We start from the raw sequence: 21235 nt of genomic DNA, 5'->3' as shown, positions 1-21235 counted from the left end.
TTATCCAGTGATGGACGGAAGAGAATGAAACTGTCCCTGTTTGTCCATGAATGAAAGGGAGGGCGACGGAAAGGGATGTGATAGTGAAAACTGAATAGGGGGGGAGCAGAGATAGAGGGAGCCTGTGTTTCCACTGTCTGACAGTCTTGTGTGTGTGTGTGTGTGTGTGTGTGTGTGTGTGTGTGTGTGTGTGTGTGTGTGTGTGTGTGTCAGTGCTTGTGCATGTGCAGAAGAGGGGAAAAAGGCAAGTGTGATAAACAGAGGAGGGAAGCCAAAGTGAGGCACAGGGGATCTTGACAGTGAGAGGCGAGAAAGACAGTGGGGGGAGGGTAAATTAGCTCCATGAACTGCTCATGTTTGAGGGGGAGTTTAAGTCATGTCCACCCTTACACTGCTCCCTTTGTGATGATACACCTGGGACGTCCTGATGACATCATCTTCCCTCAGCCCTTGCGTTAATCAACAAGCTGTGGAGGCTGGTGCCAAAGAGGGATAGGCCTTTTTTCTTCACTCCAGCATTTTATTTAGAAGAGCGATTCATACACTGGAAAAACCTCAGCTGTCTAACTTCTTCACGCTTCATCTCCATCTCAAAATTGCTCTTTCATTGCCAGGCGGAATATAAAGACGTGTCTCAATGACGGCGTGCTGGGCTGTGAATATGTCAAACTCAACAGGAGCTAAGCGATCTGAATGTTACAAACACATGGAGTGTATCCAGAGTAAACTCACCCCCTGTTTCAGATTGTCATTGGCCTGGTCTGCCACCTCGGACACGATCACCAAGGCAGCTGCAACACAAACAGAGAGAAAGAGAGAGATTTATGCGGAACTGAATTCAATAAAGACACACAGTGACTGTGACTTAACAAGTCGGTCCTGATCCATGTCGAGCAGCTGCAGTGTCTATGTGTCAGCATGTCTTTGACTACTGAAAAGACATCGCTATTATGGCTTATGAATATCACAGGGCTCCATTCTGCAGGTTTACCTTGTGTGTCCTCGTATTCTTTAGAATCAGGAGAGAGGTTGTTCAGGTAGTCTGGAGAAGACACAGAAAACATGAAAAATATGACACTGAATTTAAATACAGTTTGAAAAACGGTGACAATTTTGAACTGTCTGTAAAGTGCTACGTGTTTGGTGCACGCATAATCCACAATATAATAATATTTAAAAGTGAGAGTGGCTACTGTTAACTAATGTTGCTACCACTGGCCACAATGGCCACAATTCAGCAAAAATGAAATGGGATTGCTTCAAAGTGTGTGCGTTACCTGTGAGTAGCATTCGATACTGAAGCACTCTCACTATAACCTGCAGCAGCTGGTGTTTCAGTGGGACTTCAGCTTCTTCTGGGCTTCTTGTCTGCACACACACACACACACACACACACACACACACACACAAAATGTTTTTATTAGGTAAACAGTGTTTAACTGTTTATCTACCTAAATTGCTGAAATAAAAATCTTCGCTAATGTGATGTCCCACTGATAGACCCCTGGCTGTCCCTGAACTGTACCCACAAAAGCACAGCTCTGTGTCTTCTAAATGAGGATGACCTCTTTAATGCAACGTTGCAAGTCAAGGTCGCAAGTGACCAAGGGAACAATGTTGGACTGGCTGACCTTCACACATCTTTCCTGCACACAAAAAAACCCAGAACAACTCCCATTCTTCTTCTCCGAGTAGTCATTTGCAGGTGAAAGGGGACAGAAACTGGCACAATCAAAGAGAGCTTTAGAAAATCAATCAGGATCTAATTGTCTGTGACAAGTATTTATGCCCTGAGCGGTAGAGGAGCAACGGGGGACTGGGTGCACACACACACACACACACACACACACACACACACAGTCTTTTCTAATCCAATGAAGACCTATCCTACATTAAAGAGGCACAGATAGCACCCTGCGGGAAACAGCATCTTCATCTTATTTACACTGCACACACATACACACGAACACACACAAGAAGCCGCACAGACACGCACTTAGCTCGTCTCAGACACATTCAAAAACACACACACAGACACACACACGTGATATACTATTGATATTTACACACAAGCCGATATGAACACACATAGACCTTGGGCTGATGATGAGATAACACTGATTAGGCCTGCAAAGAGGAGGGGTGTGATGCGACTTAAACACACAACTCTTTGTCTACATTATCACTGTCTGGAGTCCAGGAACCAAAAAGTAAAACAGAGAGCTGTTGCCTCTTTTAATGAGCTTCACAAATACTCACTTTCTCTTTGTTTCTATTTCTTTTTCTTCTCCTCAGCTTCGATCTCAGTTTCCTGCCCCCCTCCCCTCTTTCCTCCTCTCTCCTGATCACTGCATGATGCATCAAGTACAATAATAACCAGCTCTCCATTATTAAAACTGCTTGGCTTCAGAACATCCGCTCTCCTCAAGTGTCGCTTGGAAATTGTCATCCAATTGACACTTGTTCGGAAGAAGTGGCTTTCCAGAGCTGGTAATTAGCGTGGGGTTTGTTTGGGTGAGTGAGCCAAATGAAGGAGGAGAGAAGAGGGGAGCGAGTGATGCCTCGTGCTGGGAGATAAACACATACACACACACGTGCACGGACAAACAAACACACCTTTCAGACTCTGTCACGGCCAGCTGATTTGCCGCCTGTGCGCACACGCGCGCACGCACACACACGAACAACTGATCTAATTGGGGAGTTGTAAAGGAGGCTGCTTCCCTAATTAGCTTCTGTCTGCCTCATTGCCCAGCTGCCTTTACAAGGAATTCACTCCATCGTTCTCTCTCTCTATCGCTCTCTGTCCACCTGCTGCACAGCCTCCTCCTCTCCTCCTGGGCTTCTTGCACAAGAGGAAACACACAGGCTTTACACAAACACAGGCAATGACATGAATATCAATCCAAGCTGGAGTGCTTTGGAAAGAGATTTCATGAAAACCAGTTTCACAGGATCCACACAATTTGTGTATGGACATGCCCGTGCAAAACAATCAGACACAAATACACAGAGGCACAAAGGGGGCGACAAACTTGAACACACACAACCACACGCACACACACACACACACACACACACCGCACTGTGTCGGCCAATGTTTATAGATGGTGCGGTAAACAAGCGACTGGCTGTGGAGAGGAGGCTTTAATCCTGTAAGGGTCTAGCTCTGATCTGATCAGGGTCTGTGGCTACTTCATCACTGTCATCACCACATCCACAATGAAATTACTACCACTTATACTGCTGGACTTTGGCTTGTAGAAATAAAGGCGGAGCAGCAGGAGGGTAAAGAAGAAAAGGAGGTCTTGAGGGAGGTAACGGTTTAAAGCTAGAGACAGAGTAAGACTCTAAATCAGCAGCTATTGGTGAAGAATGAGCCGTTTTACATTTGCAGTAGCTTAAAGTAGGGGTACATGAAAACATTCAGATCAGTATTTCCACTCCCATGAAGTATAATGACTTGTGAAGTGTCACAGCCAGCAGATAAATGACCGCTGTCCCTCTCAGTAGTAGGTATAGTGTATCTCATGACCCGTACGCTCCTACTTGCTCTCCCTCGGCCCTCCTTCTCTCTCATTACAGTGGGGTCACACACACCCTGCAATTCCCACGGCAGTGCTCTGATTCACTACAGCATCCATCACACGCAGACACAATGACCTGGTATGGCAGGGTGGGAGGACAGACCCCATATTATAGGCCCATATGCAATATGAGAAATGTAAATACAATATACAGTGTGTATAGACAGTGGCAGGTGTGGCGAATCTGCCAGTGGACCGAGAAAAGGTTATTGAATATGCCTCTGGGTGTTAATTTTAGAGGTGTAAGATGAATCACAGCCATAACATTGACACAAGTGAGGAGTATGAAAAAAACATAACCCAATTTTTATTCTAAACCAACCTTTCTATGGAGAATATACTTGTGTTCTTAGATCAGATGATATTGTCTCGTGCGTTTACCTTTCTTTGCAAATCAATCCATTTATGGCTACTCCAGATAACACTTAGTGGTTTATGATGTGAGAAAATAGAGGAATATTAACTTCATGAGGCTAAAATTAAGTGGCACATTATTGACTTTGATCAAGGTTAAGAAGAGCTAAATTATTGTCTGCCGTATACCAAGTGTGAAAGCGTGCTATAAGATACTAAAGGTCAGTGTTTACTGAACACGGTGATGGTTTAGAATGCTCATCTCTCACCTCCACTCCCTTCTATTTACATTAACTCCACTAAAGTTTTACTAGGAAGGGGCAGCTGCTGCTGAATATTCATGAGTGCAGACAGTTGGTACCTTGTCCGTTCGGTTTTCTTATCAAACTAGAAACGCCTGGAACCACTTACAGTGGACCAGGCTACAGCATGGAACTGGTAATGTGTACATTTGGGGAGAGAGGGGCTGAGTTGAATACTTAACTTTGTGAAACCCAAACTTTAGCCTGGAAAAGACATTTTCACAACGCAAACTGAAGCTCTTAAGTTGTATGTGAACTCTTTTTAATTAGTAAACAATAATTAGATTACAGTTTAGTGTAATTACTAGACTAAATAAGAAGAAATCCTTTTGTCTATTTTTTTATTCAGAGTGGCCTGTATGCTGCTACACAGAGGTTTTAATTCTTGTAAACTGTGAATCAATTTTATAGACCAGGACTCAACCGCATGTAAATGAGAAATCTATTGCTGTATCTCTGTGGAGTGTAGAGTATCTCTCTTATCTATAGGCTCTCTTAATAGCCAGTCTTTTAGTTAAAAATGGTCAATTGTGTTGTTACCAGCTGGGACTAAATCCACTCCCAGGGTCCAAAATTAACATCCGACAATCGCCAAAAGCAAGTTAATTTTGGATTTGGCACAAAAATAAATTGGTCACTGGCCGGTAAATAATTTTAGAATCACAGTGTACCCTCACTGTCCACCGTATCATTCGTATTGCAGAAGAGTGCAGTGAATGATCACTATTCCCACAGGAGCCCTGAGATCCTGGCTAAAGTATGAGGCAGAAAGGAACCAGAAAACGTGATTTTTAGTGAAATAACGCATGATGCAGTTTCCTGGCCGGTAAAAATTGTTTTTGGTTGGTAAATCTTCTCAGATCATTTAATTATGGACCCTGCCCATTTCTAATCAACATAAGCATATAGCATTGATTAAGTGAGCCAGTCTGTGGACCACTGCAATGGTTTTAGAATGAGCTTTTGCTGAATTTTGATCTTGTAACCCAATTCTCCCTTCCCCGCTCTCCAGGGAGGATCATCAAGGATGAAGAGATCCACGCTGGACAAAGAATGAGTTTTTGGTGTTGAGTGGGTATGAAATATGCGAGAATGACAGTGGAAAGGTCAATCCTATGGAGGGGAGCGGGATAGAGAGGGGTTTAGAAAGGCCATTATTTCCCGGTGGAAGCTGGGTGACAAAATCTAAGTTGAGAGACGCTGAGTGGGTGCCAGGGGAAATACCAAGTCCGATCTCTGCTCCTTGGAAACACCCACAAGGCTTCAGTATCACTCCACAAACATGGAAACAGAACCTGATATGTGAATATGTGACTGTCAAAAAAAGTCCAGCTCCCAACCAACATGCAGTATGCTTAGTAAAATAATAAACACATGAAGAAAATGGGACTAGCCAAAAAGACTACCGTAATTGTTGGCTAGAGACACGATTAAGAGCTGCCTTATCTAATAATAATAATAATAAGATTCTAGTCTGTCTGTTCAGGGTTTTACCTCAAATTTCTTGACGATGGTGGCGAAAGCCTTGTTGTTCCTGCAGCTCTCCTCAAGTAAGGACATGCTGCGATCATACTCCGAGATATAGGTGTCAAACACCCCAAAGTCCTCCCGACGTGACAGGATCACATCTACTACCCTTTGGCTCTCCTCCCTAGAAGGAATGTCAGAGATTAAATATATTATCAATCACTATGCTGTGGTTTTATGAGAGTGTCATTGATTTCTTTTTGTTGTAACCACTTTCCTCCAACCAACCTTTGGCTAAAGCCAGACTTGCTGTTTCCTCTTGCTTCCAGTTTTATGCTAGTCTTACATTTAGTGTGCAGACAATCCCAAAGTGTCAAAGTATTCAAACTAAAATAGCCCCAGTTTAAGGATGTGAAAAGTACACCATCAATGCTTTAAAGCAGATTTTCTAAAGGACCGAGAAGTTGATTAATATTAAAAACCATTTTAATGAGGTGGCACTAGCTGCCATGCAAGGTGTCTCAGTTGAAAAATGACCCTTTGTATTATTGTATGAATTTTAAAGCAGGGATAGGATAGTGTAGAGTAATTATTTTGACCTCAGTGAAGATTGAATTATGACCATAGTGGAAGTCTCTTTACTCATTTATACTGCATTACTCTGTTGTATGAAAACTGAACGTAAAACAGCACAAGGTAATCTCCAAGGAAGTGGTTCTTACCACTGACTGATGCGTTCCTCCAGCTCAGTAAGGATGCTGCTGTGGAGGGCGTAGACCTGGGGAAGTACACCCAATATCTCTCCTAACCTCTGCTCCTCCAACACAGGGTCCCCTTCCTCACCTTCCGTCTCTGTCACTGCTGACCTAAAGTCCTGCATGAGAGAGAGAGAGAAAAAACAGGATTTTCAATAAGATAAAAGTGTGAGCAGAAAAAAAAAACGTGCAAAAGAGAGAGGAATGTAGGAAATGGTCATTAGGATGAAAGGAGGAGGGGAGAGAGAGCAGGAGAAATGAAAGGTATAGAGAGGAATGAAGGAGGGGAGAAAAATGGAAGGAAGGAAGGTCAGATCCTCCTAAACATCCTTCCTGCCACCCTCCCTTCAAAACACCTCAGTGCCTTCCCGCCACGTTGGGCTCTGTCCAGGCATTCAGGAAAGGCAGCACTGCTTGCACAAGAGTTACACACCAGGTGTTGTTGCATAACGACCTTGGTGCTCAATGACACAATGCGGCTTTGTGTATAGTCCCCACTTTTCATGTCTCTCTAGACAAGAACCTACAAATTCACTGATATACAATGAACTTGGGTCCATTGAAGTCCATTCAGCACACATAAAACATAAGCAACAGGCATTAATAGCTGGAATGTCAGTGACTAAGAGGACTAATATAAGGAGTTATGGCACATAGGAGTGAAAAAGCAGGGTGGAGATTATTTATCTGCTCAGCAAATGAAGACAAAAAACAGATGAAACTAGGGGACTCGTTAGGAGGCGTCAACATGCTTTTAAAAAAAACCTTAGTTCTCTCTTTGGGCAGAGCTGTCTGACAAACAAGGATCATATATAACGCCTTGCTGTGTGTCTATAAGGGATAAGTGTGTGAAGCCCATCTATTCCAGTTCAGAGTAAAGCGCAGACATAAAACAAATAGAGCTGTCCCAGTCGGCCTCAAGATAATGTGGTGACACTGGGCGCTTCTGAACATACTGTTCATCATGCACAATCGATCAGGTATGAGTTAACATTCATCAAGTCTGCCGAGGAGAGGAACAGTTACTGTGAAGGATCTGGTTGACTCTGTCTCCCAGGTAACACACATACATACACACTCAGATCCATGGATGAGAGGAGCTCTACTCTCAATCTCGCCGGTCTATCCCTATTTTCCTCACGTAAGACAGGTCAAAAAGCAACGTTAAGCAGTTGGGTGAGCGGGCAAGTCATGCTCGGTCATAACTCGGCACAGAGAATCTGCTCAGAGGTCACGTGTTACAAACTGAGCCTCATACGTCGAAGCTGTTGTAGGGAAAGTCCTTTAGAAGACGAGCAAGGCCTCCCTTCCTATGTGGAGACAGGATCTGGAAATTCTTTGTATTCTTGTTATTCCTTATCAAACAATGGAACAATAGCTCATGTGTGCCTCTCGCTTAACGCTGCTCCTGTTTTTTTCCCCCCCAAACTGTGTGTTTGTGCATGTTGTGCCGCTGGAGTGTTTCCCAGCTAAATTTCTCAGTTTCATGCTAATTATGACATGACATCAGTCTGCATCAAACAGTGACACACATCTCGACACATCACTGTTTGAAATTCGAAGAATAATAACACTGTATAACACTGTACCTATGCATTATTCAACAGCATGAAGAAAAAGCACTCAATGTCACCTTTGAAAGGTGACAAAAAGATTCAATTAAGTGGTTTTGTAACACCGAAGAGGAGTGTGAGCCAAGGTTACTCAGTGCCCTTAAAAAAGAGAAATTGTAAAAAGAGATCATTTATGCTGAAAAAAATATTTAATAGTACGGGCTACATTACTGTCAAAATGTCACTTCTGTAGCATTGATGTCCTTATTGACTTGCAGCGTATGTTTCTGTCTGTGCATGCAGCAGCTAATTAGTATAACTGAGCATCATGATGAGATTGCAGATTTATGATTATGAGAGTGGTCCGTTGTATAATATTTGCATTAGCTGCTGTTTAATGATATCAAATTACAAATTACACAAATCGGCTGCTTTTGTACTACACAGCAGGCTTTCATAAATCATGATGAGAGGGCATACATAAGGAATTCAGGTTATGACCTTTTTCAAGGTTATAAGGTACAGGCTGACTGATGGGCTTCTCTGGGTTCAATGACTCTGATTTGTACAAGCAACCATCACCTTAATAGCAACTCTCTCTTACCATTCTGCAAAATACGTGACATCTCTCGTCCCTGACTTTCCTTTTTGATTCAAATTAAATAATTGTTTTTACAGTTTTATTTGGTACTGGTGGTATTTTCGACACTTTCTTTGCTCTTAACTCTGCGGGGACGTGGTCTTGTTGACAGGCAGCGAGTGAGAAATGATGGAAACAGATGACAACAGTCGGCTGTGATGCATGGTCGACCTCGAGAGGCTTACCCCAGCTCACCTTTAAATCCTCTATCCTGTATTAACTACACTCATTACTCTATCGAGAGGAAAATACTCAATTTTTAAGCCCAACCTGGCCATAAGGAGCTCATGCAATGCATTCAACATAACAAGGCCCTTTTTTGTGACCTTTAGGTGGCAGATAGCCAGTTGAGCTGCCTGAGTATCGGAGTACACATATCAGTTGAGTAAGGATACAGGGCAGGACAGCATCAGCAAGCGTGGACCCACGCTGCGTCATCTTACAACTGACCACACCAGCGGACAACATGTCAACTTTGTCAAGACCAGGAACTAGATCGTGCTGCAACAACACTGATAAACCTGAGCAGAGGCTTACAGCAGGGGGGAGGAGGAGAGGAGGGAGACAGAGACTGAGGAGCAGACACACAGGATATGATGTTATCAGGAGGTTTTCAAGAAAGTTTAATAGGCCTTGAAGCAGGAGACATTGAAAGCTTATATGAACACACAGTGAAGGCTTTCTTACCTCTTGAAGGTACTTGAGGGCACTGACATGCCTAGAAAACAAAAAAGAGATAAAAAATAAGTTCTTATAAAACAGTGAAAAGGAATTTACAACCTTCTACACAAATATGTTAATATTTCTACTCATTTAAGTGTGTAGCTGGCAAATCAGAAGGCTGGTGTACAGAAGACATTTGTGTAATTGGCTTTTTTGTCAGTTTCTCCACATGTAGCTCGATGAATTGGTGTAGGAGCAGGAGAGATACAGTTGCAAGGCATAGGAGAGCAGACAAAAATTTGAATGCCACATGTTTGTGTGTAATGACATGCGGGGGAAGTGTGCAAATGGGGAAATCCTTGCATGCGGATGCTCACAGTCTCTCTGAGTCGACGAGCTCTTTGGCGACGTAGAAAGCTCGGGATCGGCCATCAATCTAGGTGACAGGGAGGGAGAACAGTGGGAGATGAATGAACACAGCTAATGTTTAAAGGCTCTCTGTGGGCACTTATGCTTCTGAAACATTAATAGGAGCAGCTACAGCTACGAGTACAGCAGCCAAGGAGAGTTGCGAAAAAAGCAAATTCACATTTTTTTTTGGCTAGATTTCTGCTGTCAAGATAAGACTGATTATTTCATTACAGTGCAGCATAGACATGAAGGCTTTCTCAAATACGGGACTTTTAAATTCAGATGCATTATGTATGAGAGGCTGTGTGTGTGGTGACAACAATGCTGCCCATTGATTTAGAGGCTAATCACAGGGTCTCAAAACATCCGAGCCATAACATAACATTGACGCCATTTAGGGGTTTACCAGCAAAGCTCCTGTGCTTTATCAGTGTTATTTTTTCCTATGTGGGGCATTTCACAAATACAGCATTAACACTGATCCTTATTTCCTCGAAATAAAACCAAAACACTCCTGGTCTCCCTGGTCCTCTTCCTCTCTGTTTTTCCTTCAGTTTATTGTATTTCTTTTTCTTTGAAGAAGAAAACAAGGAAATGTGTGCCACATGATGGGAGCAGAGGCCTGATATTATTGTGGTAGCAGCAGGAAGGGTGGGATCCATCTCTGAGCTACTGTAAAATGGCTGCCTTTTACTGTACGGGAGTCTGGGGAGTTTGAGGTGATACATTTCAACTAGCATAATGTTCAATCTGTAATATGTAAGTCCCACATATCAAATGGATCATTCTAGACCTGTGCATGTCCCACGGAGCATTTAATTGTATTATTTTATAGTCATTATTCAAATCTACCACATGCGTTCAACATGACCCTTGCAGCATATGCTGGACCAGTTGGTCGCCTAGAGGTTTGAATTAACTAACCTGTACCCTGCTTCCATTTGTCTCTGTACCCCAAATCTCACCTGTCGGTCATAACCTTGCTCTGCCACGCCCTCTTCCTCCTCTGAGGTACGCCCGTGGTCCTCGTCTGCTGACAGCCCAACAGAGACAGGGTTCATTGGGAAAGGCTCCGTGTAGGCACTGGCAAAGGAAAGAAAAGACACTATGAATACAGCAAAGCTGCACTGGTACTGAAATATGAATATTTAATACAATAACAGTATCTACAAAATAGCATGAGTTTAATAGCGTTACCTCCATCATAAGTCAAGACGCTGTATATTTTCACATAAGAAAGCCAGGAGGCATTGAGGACACACATTTCAGATAGCACATTTACTGTAAAAATCCGATGTATACTATCTTTGCAGCAGCATATTCTCAAAGCACTAAGCAACACTCCTAGTCCTCTGTAAATATATGTTTTTCCTTTTCCTGTGTGTGTCTCTGAGCATTTCAACTCCTCACATAGAGTCCTCTAGTGGCACACCGTAATGCCTTTCATAATTCGCTCTTCTCACAGATGGCACAGTTGTGTTTGTACACTAGTAATCCTTTTGTGTCTGTACCTGAGGGGGGCACGTTTTAGGTCATTTCATATATAATCCCTTTCAATGCTACCTGTGGTAATTATTAATGTCCTCTGGCCCATTAAAACCCATACAGCATGTTTGACCAAATTCACACTGGCAGGATTATAACCGGATAACAAGTATTCTCAAAGCACCCACAGTATATGACAAGACAGCTTGTCCTTTAGCTTCTTTGAGAATACTTGTTATCTATTGAGACAACTAATGGAAAAGTTTCATAACACACAAAGTTCACCACCGGTATCAGTATGAAAGCTGGTTCTTTGTGCAGTATGTCATACATAGAACATAAGTGGTGTACACTTACAGCACAATAAATATTCACTGCCTAAAGAACACTTTTTTTATTCTTTAAGTTCTACTAGAGAATGGATTTAGAATACTACAGGTACTGCAATGAGGCATACAATGACACTAATACTTGGCAAGTTAAACTGGCTTGTGGTGTTAAAGGAAAAATAAACCTTTGGGACACTCGTTAAGCGAAGCTGATATACTATCTGCCTTTTCTATAACGAATTTCTACCTTACCATGCATAATGGATTAAAATTTTGAATTTACTTTGATTCTATGGTACTGAGAGGTGTTACATTAAACTAAAAAAAGATTTTAAACTTGATCACTGCTGTGAATTCTCAAGTTTTGACACAGGAATACAAAGAATACATTAGATTAAAGTGTTCTGTAAAGAGGTTTATTACCAAATAACCTTACAGATGTTCCTCTGTGGAGCAGCAGATATTAGCTGATTAATGGATTAGCTGACAGACAATTCTCTGGTTTCAGGTCCTCAATTGTGAGATTTGGCTTTCTGGCATTTTACAAATAATCATGAATGTTGATCCTAATACCTTAAACCGTCCTGTGTGTGCACAGAGTAGACGACTATTAGGAGACCAAAGGTTAACAGAGTTACCCCACTGGACTTCATTTCCATTCAGACACACTCATACTTCATGAGGTTCACACTACACCACCCGCACACACACCCATAGCACTGTTGGGTGGGCTGAAGAAAGCACCTACAGGCCATTACTCATGTTTGACCTCAGAGTAGATAGGTCACCCTAGTGTGGGCTTCTGGGTGATGTTGTGAAGGAAAGAGAGCAGGAGGGATGGTTCTTCTTTGAACTCTTTCTTAAGCTTTGATTTATTCTATGAGTGAGGGGAATTCTTTCATATGTCCAAGAGAAATGTGCTGCAGATTCTCACCTTCACCTTTGCACTCTGCACCATCAACAGCACAGCCTCTGAAAACATTTGTGCTGCGGTGGAATATTGTGTGCAAAAAAAACAAAAAAACAATTTATATTTTTCATTTTAGTTACATTTAAATAATTTCTTCTTTAATTTACATCTCACTTGGAATTCTACTATACCAACGTAGCCCATTTTCCTATATATAAAAAAATAATCCCAGACATACCTTTGTTTAGCTGCAGTCATCTTCATATAATACTTCTATATTTAAATCTGCAAATATGTGATATTACAATATGGTAATATGTGAAGCCCCTTTACAAGACCATTGGCAATGCTATTGTGCCAGCCAAATGCAATGTCTTATATAACACGGCAAGGTTAAATCTACTGTGTCAAATTCAGAAGAGGACACAATGGATGTGAAAAGACATGGATTCTACCAGTCTCCTACAAATTTGACGATGCTTGTAATATGTAATTCAATTGAGCCAAACATTGAGTATTAAAATATATATTAGGCGCAATCCGACAGGCCTTTTCCATTTGTAATGGCACTATTATAGGAAGTAGGATCAGCTGAATGGGTTCATTAGCCAGCTAACTATAGAGGATTGGGATACTAATGGAGGGGATTAAGAGAATGGAAGCAGTTTTAAACTGTTTGCTGCTTTTAGTGATGATGATTACACATAGCCTGTGGCTATTGTGCTGCATCTGTTGTGAAGTGTTTGATAAAGTGATTTGTGAAGGCTGCTGCTGCCTCATCTGTAATGAGGTGGAAGACGACTTTGGATAATATTAACCCAACATCATGTGACAGGCTGTGATTCAGGGCCAAATATGCAACTGTGTTATAACCTCTGCTAACTTGTTTTCAGTTGATTTATCCTCTATGCCATAACAGCACTTTTCGTATTTATGAAGTGGGAGGCTTGAGGCATTCCTGACAAACTGGAGCAACAATAACAGCAGACCTGACATTCCTGACAGGACCACACCTCATCTTGTTGTTCAAGGGAGAGTCTGGGAACCTCCACCCCACCACAGTGACCCCCTTCTCCTGCCGTCATCCTATCTGTCTTCCCCTGTCTCCACCTACTGCCAGAGCCCCGCCCTCGTCCTGCATTTCCTGTAAACAGCGTGGTGGGAAGCTCCTAGGCTGGACACTTCCTCCCCGGGGATGACCTGGCAATGACCTCAGAGCGCCTGGCACCAGACCTGGCGAGCCAACGACACACCCTGTCCACCACCTCGCCACACAGCACACAGCCAACACCCAGTACAACAATGTACTTAAGATGGCTCCCTCATCACTACTAACACTAACATAAAAGTGGGTGGAGGGGCTGTTGGGCGGCATGGCAGGCCTTTGTCATCACTCTACAGAGGTTCATGTTTAACTGTTTGAAGTAAAACTGACCCCAAAGGGAAAGCTAGAGATGTACAATGTTGCATGCATAAGCAGTATCTTACTGGACACACCACTATAGGGGTGCACATAGCCTTACTGTTGTAAGTCTACCTGGAACTGCTTAAAGTTGACATAAAGAACACCTAATGGGCTCTGAGTTGAGCACAATCACAAATCCTGAGCTTTTTTTTTTTGCTAAAACGCCTATTTCAACACTCATTTGCTCCTACATGGCTACTTGGCAAGGACAATCTTGCTGAGACTGCATACTCTGCTGGAGCCTCATCTTTGATAAAGCAGCACTGAGTTGTAACTTAGTGTGTATGCACATATATGCACACACACAAACAAATACCTTGGTTAGGTTTGTGATGAATCATTAGTGTGCCTTTTCTTTTTCCATTGTACACTACGGTAGCTTGCTAATGAACATGTCTCTTAGCTTAGCCTGAATGCTCACGCAGAAGCAGTGTGTGAATGGTGCTACACATTAATCACACAAGTGGAACAAGCCAAGCTTGTGGCACAGCAGCTTTGTGAACACTCCTTAAAATGCATGTCTGCTACTGTAAGCACGATCCTTTTGTGTGTAGCACTGTGGGGCAATTCAGTCATTTTTCTCTCCACAAAAATCCACCTTTCCCTCTGTGGAACTAAAACCATGTTGACTCTTGAATGTGTTCTCTATAAATCACTGTCATCATCAGCTAACATCAGCCACACAGCCCAGGACGGCAGCAATGTCAAGCTTAGAATTTAGGGTAAGATGTACACACAATGGCCTGTACAAACACCTACACTGACTACACATGATTTATATTGTGGGCAAACATGTGCACACATACATGCGCTCACACTCAAATAAACATAAAACATCCCTGTATACACACACTAAAGAGTGGCCCTGGCAACAGAAGCATCTCCGGGGGGAATGCACCGAAGGCGAGGTGTCAGGACAGATTTAGGTTCAGGTTATTTGCATCATTGTGAGTGGAGAGAGACCTCCACAACACAATGAGCCACAACAAAAACAGTCCTCACTGAGGGACCTTTGTTTGGGAAATGGACACGTTTCAAATGTTGACATATGTATAGTTTAAAATACAATGGAGATAAAGAGAGGCGAGGTGGTAACTTTTCACTTATTCTGTGCAGCAAGAATGAGTGAAAAGTTACCACCTCGTTGTATAATTTATACGAGCTGTGAGCTGAAACCTTTTCTACATAGGCAAAAGAGTTGTGGAAAATAGTAGCTGCACATGAATTATATAGGGCACCATCAGAAATAAAAAGAAGAAGTATTTTGTCCCAAGATTATCCTAAGCCTTTTAAGAAGCTCTTGGTAATGGCCTGTCTCTTTGACTACACACAGGTCATCAAACACAACTATTTTATTAAGACTGGGGAAAGACTGTGGCCTACAGTGACTGGAGCTGTGGCACAGGCCGGGGTAATTTGGTACAGTCTGACCACGGCGATTCCTCACTCTATCACACACTGCAGTAAATCCAGTCGCCCCTCTAGGGTCCAATGAAAGAGGAACACTCGGGAGAGGGCTACTTTAATAAAAGCCCTCCTAAACTTAACCATAAGTGTCAGGTACAGGAGAGCAATTACACCAGAACTGCTCTTGTTCCCTTTCTGCTGTTCTCACTTTCCCCTCCCCCTCCTTTATATTACTTTATCGCTATACTCTTTGTTTTCTTACTCGTCTGCACCTTCTCTTCACACATCGGCTCCCCTTGTTCTCTCACCTTTTCCCTCACCCGTCTCAACTTTCTTGTGTGAAAGGAACTCCCCCACACTTTTTCCACTTTTAATTGCCGCACATAATGACTATCTCCAATGTGAATAACCTGCGCTCAGCGAGCTACCCAATTGTCATTACCTGTTCTATCACCTCAGACTTGCAGAGGAAGCAGCCGCACCAGATGTGACCTCTAAATTCACCAAATGAAAAACAGGAGTAAGCTCTCCCACAAGCATTGTCCGTCTTCCCAGAGCCAGTGATGCCTGACACAGCAGGCTGCTCGTCTTTCACTGAACACCTTCCTACAAGAGGGAGACCTGATTCTACTCAGCCAGGTACCCTCTGCTCATCTAAGATACACTGTAAGAATATTAGTCTGCCGTTCAGGGCTTGAGATTGCCCTTTGCTGCAGATAGGTCCAGGTCTCACAACTCTGGACTATTTTAAGATTCCAGAGATAAACACTCTTATTTCTTCTTTAGACTACGAACTGAACATAAAGGATATGTTTAGTTTCTACACTTAAATACTGCCACATATAAGAAAATATAAAAAAATAGCATGCAATTAGGCTGCAAACTGTTTTGATTATTGGTTCATGTGCCTTTAATCTATTGATTAATTGCTTTGGTTATAAAATGTCAGAAAATGTGTGTGGAAAAAAGTGTAATGACTATCCCTTGTTCCCAGAGTCATATCTTCACATAGCTTGTTTTTTCTGTCCAGCAGCCTTAAACCTTAATATGTTCAAATAACCATTACAGATGAGACTAAGAAAACCAGCAAATATTACTATTTAAAGAGTAAGTGAACGAAAAAGACAGCATTCAGCATCTTTGGTGATAAATGGTTTAAGACTCATTATCAAAACAGTTGCCAATTAATTTCCTGTCAATCAACTGATATATTGTTTGACTAACTTGTAATCATAGTCATGGATACTGTTGATAATTACGGATCATTTTGTGGTGTCTAGCGATGTAGATATGTTTGATTTTAATTGCCCATATTTTGAGATATCTGCCCCTGACATTTTTGCTTCAACCCCAATATAATGGAGGTGAATGGAATTTCATTTGGGATGGCCATAGCACTGAAGAAGTGCTATGAGCACCACAAACAAAATCCGATTCACCTGCATTGTTTTGTGTCTAGGTATATAAAGCTTGTGTGTGTCCACCAACCACCATAAGTTGGCATCAGACCTTTTAGAGAAAGGGGCAAATAAAAGCATCTATATGGCTACATATCATTAGATGGGTTCTGGCAATCAATCCTTTCTTGAGATGACACAAAATCATTTATTGAGATTTTACTATACCTTTCAGTATCGTCTTTTGGCTGGGGTTTGCTGTCAATCCCAGTGAAACTGTTCATATCCACATAGCCATCATTCTCATTGCACTGAACTGTACTGCGGCTTGGGTCCTCAAAAAACTCAGTCACAGTGTGGGATCTGGTGGGTCTGCCTGGGATCTGGATGTTCTCATAGTCTGAGCTCATGGCTGGGATGTTTTCATAGTCTGAGGTGTCTGCACTGGGGAAAGAGATGGAGCGAGGTTTGGTCAAAGGCAGTGGCATGGCGGAGCGTCGAGAACGCTCCTCAAAGGATTCCACTCTGGAGACGCCTCTGCCATAAGATTTTCTTCTCTGATGGTGGACAAAGGAGGATGGCAGGTCTAAAGGACGCTGTTGGGGGTTCACTATATGAGACTGAAGCTGAGGAGAGCTGCCATTGCTTCTGCGATCAAGCTCTATGACTCTTACTGGGCCGTGGTGGCTGGACTCGGAGGAAGAACGCGAAGAGCGGACACTTCCATCACTAAAACCCTTCGAATCTGTTTTCTTTTTGAACTTAAGTGCCAGAAAGCGCTTGAAGGAAGACTTTTTCTTCTTAGGTATGTCATTGGGTTCATGCTGGATCAGGAGAGATGGAGAACTCTTGGTGACTGGTCTTTTGGTAATGTATGCCAGCTCAAAGGGTGGTGGAATGTCCACTAGAGAGGTTGGCGTGGAAACACCACTGGATGATTGATGGCTACGCTGAGAGAAACTTCCAGAAGATGTTATGACACACGGAAGTGAAAGAGTATCATCTTTCCTTCTTATTCTTATGTCATCCTTTAGAGAATGGCCGATCTCTGTGGGAGTGGTCAAAGACAATTCTGTACCCTCTGCAGATCGGGAATATAACAAGAAGCGGCGAGACTTCATAGATGGGATCAGATTGTTGACCCCAGGCTGCTGTGAATGGCTAAGAGGTTCATTGGTCTTATCCAAGGCCACTGTGCAGTAGTCATGAGTCTGGTACTCCGTCCCTGTCTCCTCTGGTACAGTTTCTGGGACGTAACCCGGAACTTTCCCAGAATAAGAGCGTGATCGTGTGACAATAGTCTTCCGATCAAGTGTCACAAAGTTCTCCCCTTCTGAGTCAAACCCAGCTTCTTCGTATATATGCTCTTCGCTGTCAGAGTCTGTGTCTTCATAGTAAGGCACAATATGGCAGTCCAGTTCCTCAATGTCCTCTTCAAAGGCCTCAGTGGTGTGGGCAAACACCACCCTGTTGGTGAGCTCGGGGGTGCGGCCCAGGTCCAGGTCTGTTGGCACAGTGATGTTGCACAACCTTAGGCGAGGCTGACAGCTTGCTCGCTGGCTGAGGAAGGCCTGCTCTCGTTTAGCAGTTCTCTCTTTTGCACTTTTTCCTTTGATATGTTTCTTTTCTGTTTCCTCCTCTTCATCTTCATCACCTATCTCGACATAATCCTCCGATGAGACACACTGCTCATCTGCTTTAATGCAGAGTGAATCGTCAATGTCTGCATATTCATCTGCTGACTCACTGTCCTTTGCTTTGTCTTTGTGCTGATTTGACTGATCATTGACTTCCTCGGTTTCCTCCTGTTCTGAGAGGGTTTGCTTATCATCTAGCTTGTCCACATCATTTGATGACACATAGTAAGGTTCCTGGTTAGAAGCACTTGCTGTTTGCATTTCATTTGAAGGTATGTCATCAGTGTCATCCTGACTCCACTCTGGGTCAGCAGTATCTGCCAAATTTGCTGGAACAGCTTCAATGACCGAATAAGGTCCAAACACATCCTCAGTGCTGGATGTGAATCTGAAACAGCCAGACAGGTCCTTGGTAGCCCGTTCTGGTTGCCATACCTCTGCATCCCCTGTTTCAGCTGGGTCACATGATTCACATGTAGAACTAGCATCATCTGTGGGGCCAATCACATCATAGGGATACTCCTCAGTTACAGTTGGAAGCACACTGAATCCAAATGCAAATCCTCCAGCTTCCAGCTCAGTCTCCTCAGGACAGTGCACACAGTCCTCACTGTCCACATCATTATGCCCAGTATCATTGCCTGTATCACCTCGACTGTGTGACTGGTCAAGGACTTCTTCCTCTACATCTGAGTGTCCTGCTGAGTCACAAAGTATTTCATTGTTTTCACTACAACTCTGTTCCTCCTCTTCTGTTTCTTCTCCTCTTTCATCCTCCCTGTCAGCAGGAGGAAGTGCGGGTGTTGATGTATTGTCATCATCAGTGTGATTGCCACCTTCAGGCTGGTTCAAGTCATTGTCAGTGTTTTCATCCTCAGTAGTGTCAACAATTGAACCATCATCTGCTTTGATTGTGTCCTCAGAGCCAATGCTGTCGCGATCATTATCTAATATGTCTACCTCCTTTTCGGTTTCCTCCTCAATTTGTCCTTCTACTATGTTGTCTTTATCATTGGGTCCTATACCATTGTCATTAACTCCATCCTCTGCCTCACTTTTCTCCTCTTTGTCCTGATTACCCTCAGCCATATCATGGAGATCCTCCGTCTCTCCATCTAAATGAGCCAGGTCTCCGTTACTCAGGCTCTGTGAGGGGCAGGGCTCCCTGTGTTTGTGAGGCACATACAGGGGTCTTGGTTTGGGCGCAACAGGAGGTTTTGGACCATGGACAGATGGACACGGCCTGGACATCAGTTTGGACTGCACTTTTATGGTCAGATGACTGCGGACCTTTGGTCGAGGAACTTGCAGTGAATTTTGGAAATCTGTGTAAAGAGAGTAAAAGTTCATTTAAAAAATGTAAGAAACATTCAATAATACTTTCATTTCATTTGGTTTGTTTTCTGTTTTACATAATATCTAAGCTCACATGAGGGATAAATATGTGGGTCCTGTTTTGGTATAGAATGCTAAGAGGAAGTCAAGTCCTATACAATAGTCAGTGACATGCAGAATGGTGCAGGGGACATTATCAGCAGGAAAAACAACAGAGCCACAGGGTACTTAGAGGAGGAACAATAACATCTCCCTGTCTGGGAAATGACACATGCAGGTTGGACGCTTACAGCAGAATCATATTTAATAAACGATGGGCTAATTTTAATCAAAAACTTTTAAAATAAGATATTATATTACCCCCAAAATACCATATCTGTACTGACATGGCATCATGAAGGATGATTAGGCAGCTGTCATCTGTAATCACAACATCCTATTTTTAACTTGCTTTTGCATCTAGACCTTACCTTACAGTTAAGTGTTAAAAACTTTGAAGTCATTAAAAAGCACTGCTTATAAAATTTAGTATTGTCATGAAACACACCCATACTTAACAAAGTGTGTACACCCCTTGTCTCTTCCTGTTATTTAGTACCTGCCCTGACGCACATCCTATTAAACCCTGTGTGCACTCTGGCTATCTCTGAGTGCTTTCTCTATCTCTCTCATTGTCTCTCTCTAGACATTACTCTAATATAAATATTTTTTTAATGAAACGATACATAGCTTTCTGTCTTTACATATACCTTTTGCTGTCTATATGTCACCACTCTCTGAATTTTAGATTCTAGGTTCATTAACTACTCCAGCTGAGCCTTCTTGAAGGACTCCACACAGGATGTCCATGGGGGAAGGACATTAACAGCATGGCCCCCCATCACTCCTCCATGAACCTCTCTAGGAGTACAGATTTTCACAACACAAATGGACTTCCTTCTCGTCATTCTTCCCCGATTCTCATGAACCTTACTCATGCAGAAACACACACACAACCACACACATATGAGCACAAACTTTTTTTTTTTTCTAAAAAAAGGTCCTCTGAGTACGTCAAAGAACAATAAAACTGGGAGAGAAAACATGGGTTCCAGTCTGACAAAGCACCCAACTGCAAACAACAGGATATGAATTATGCAACAAGAATTCAATTACAACAAATGTTTGAAAAACAAAGGAAGAGAAAGACACAGGGACCTTGTCTGTGCCAAACTTACAGGATATGATTTCAGACTGTGTCCTCATGATGAAATGTTACCCATCAAGTCTTAACAACTAAACTCCAAAGTCACAAGTTTATTATCTTTAAAGACAGAAATCACACAAATCTGCAACTTCTTTTCAGTTTCGCAGTTCTCAATTCACAGAACACTGCATTTGCAAGACAGGTGACCTTCTATATAGAACAATGGCATTGTCTGCTTCCACATTTATGGATTATAATCCTATAATCTATCACTACTACTAATCCTAGAATATAACATTTCCTCAGTGTGGACTGGAATGCAACTTTTACTAAACTCACACCACACTTCTGT

At 42.6% G+C, this 21235-nt stretch overlaps 1 protein-coding gene across 2 annotated transcripts in view; it reads right to left on the bottom strand.

Annotated features, from left to right (window-relative positions):
* The window catches only part of fgd5a (FYVE, RhoGEF and PH domain containing 5a), a 32064-nt gene that overhangs the window by 10111 nt on the left and 718 nt on the right, over positions 1–21235 (bottom strand). For both annotated transcript variants that reach the window (XM_010748527.3, XM_019255828.2), the window contains exons 2-10: positions 16954–19687; positions 10698–10815; positions 9699–9757; positions 9346–9376; positions 6433–6584; positions 5738–5894; positions 1278–1368; positions 992–1042; positions 733–791 (exon numbers count right to left, since the gene is read on the bottom strand). In XM_010748527.3, the coding sequence (XP_010746829.3) occupies positions 733–791; positions 992–1042; positions 1278–1368; positions 5738–5894; positions 6433–6584; positions 9346–9376; positions 9699–9757; positions 10698–10815; positions 16954–19687 (3452 nt within the window). The remainder of the gene's footprint in view (positions 1–732; positions 792–991; positions 1043–1277; positions 1369–5737; positions 5895–6432; positions 6585–9345; positions 9377–9698; positions 9758–10697; positions 10816–16953; positions 19688–21235) is intronic.

This window comes from Larimichthys crocea, chromosome VI (genome assembly GCF_000972845.2).
Source record: "Larimichthys crocea isolate SSNF chromosome VI, L_crocea_2.0, whole genome shotgun sequence".
NCBI lineage: Eukaryota > Metazoa > Chordata > Actinopteri > Sciaenidae > Larimichthys > Larimichthys crocea.
This window is presented reverse-complemented; position numbering and strand designations above follow the sequence as displayed.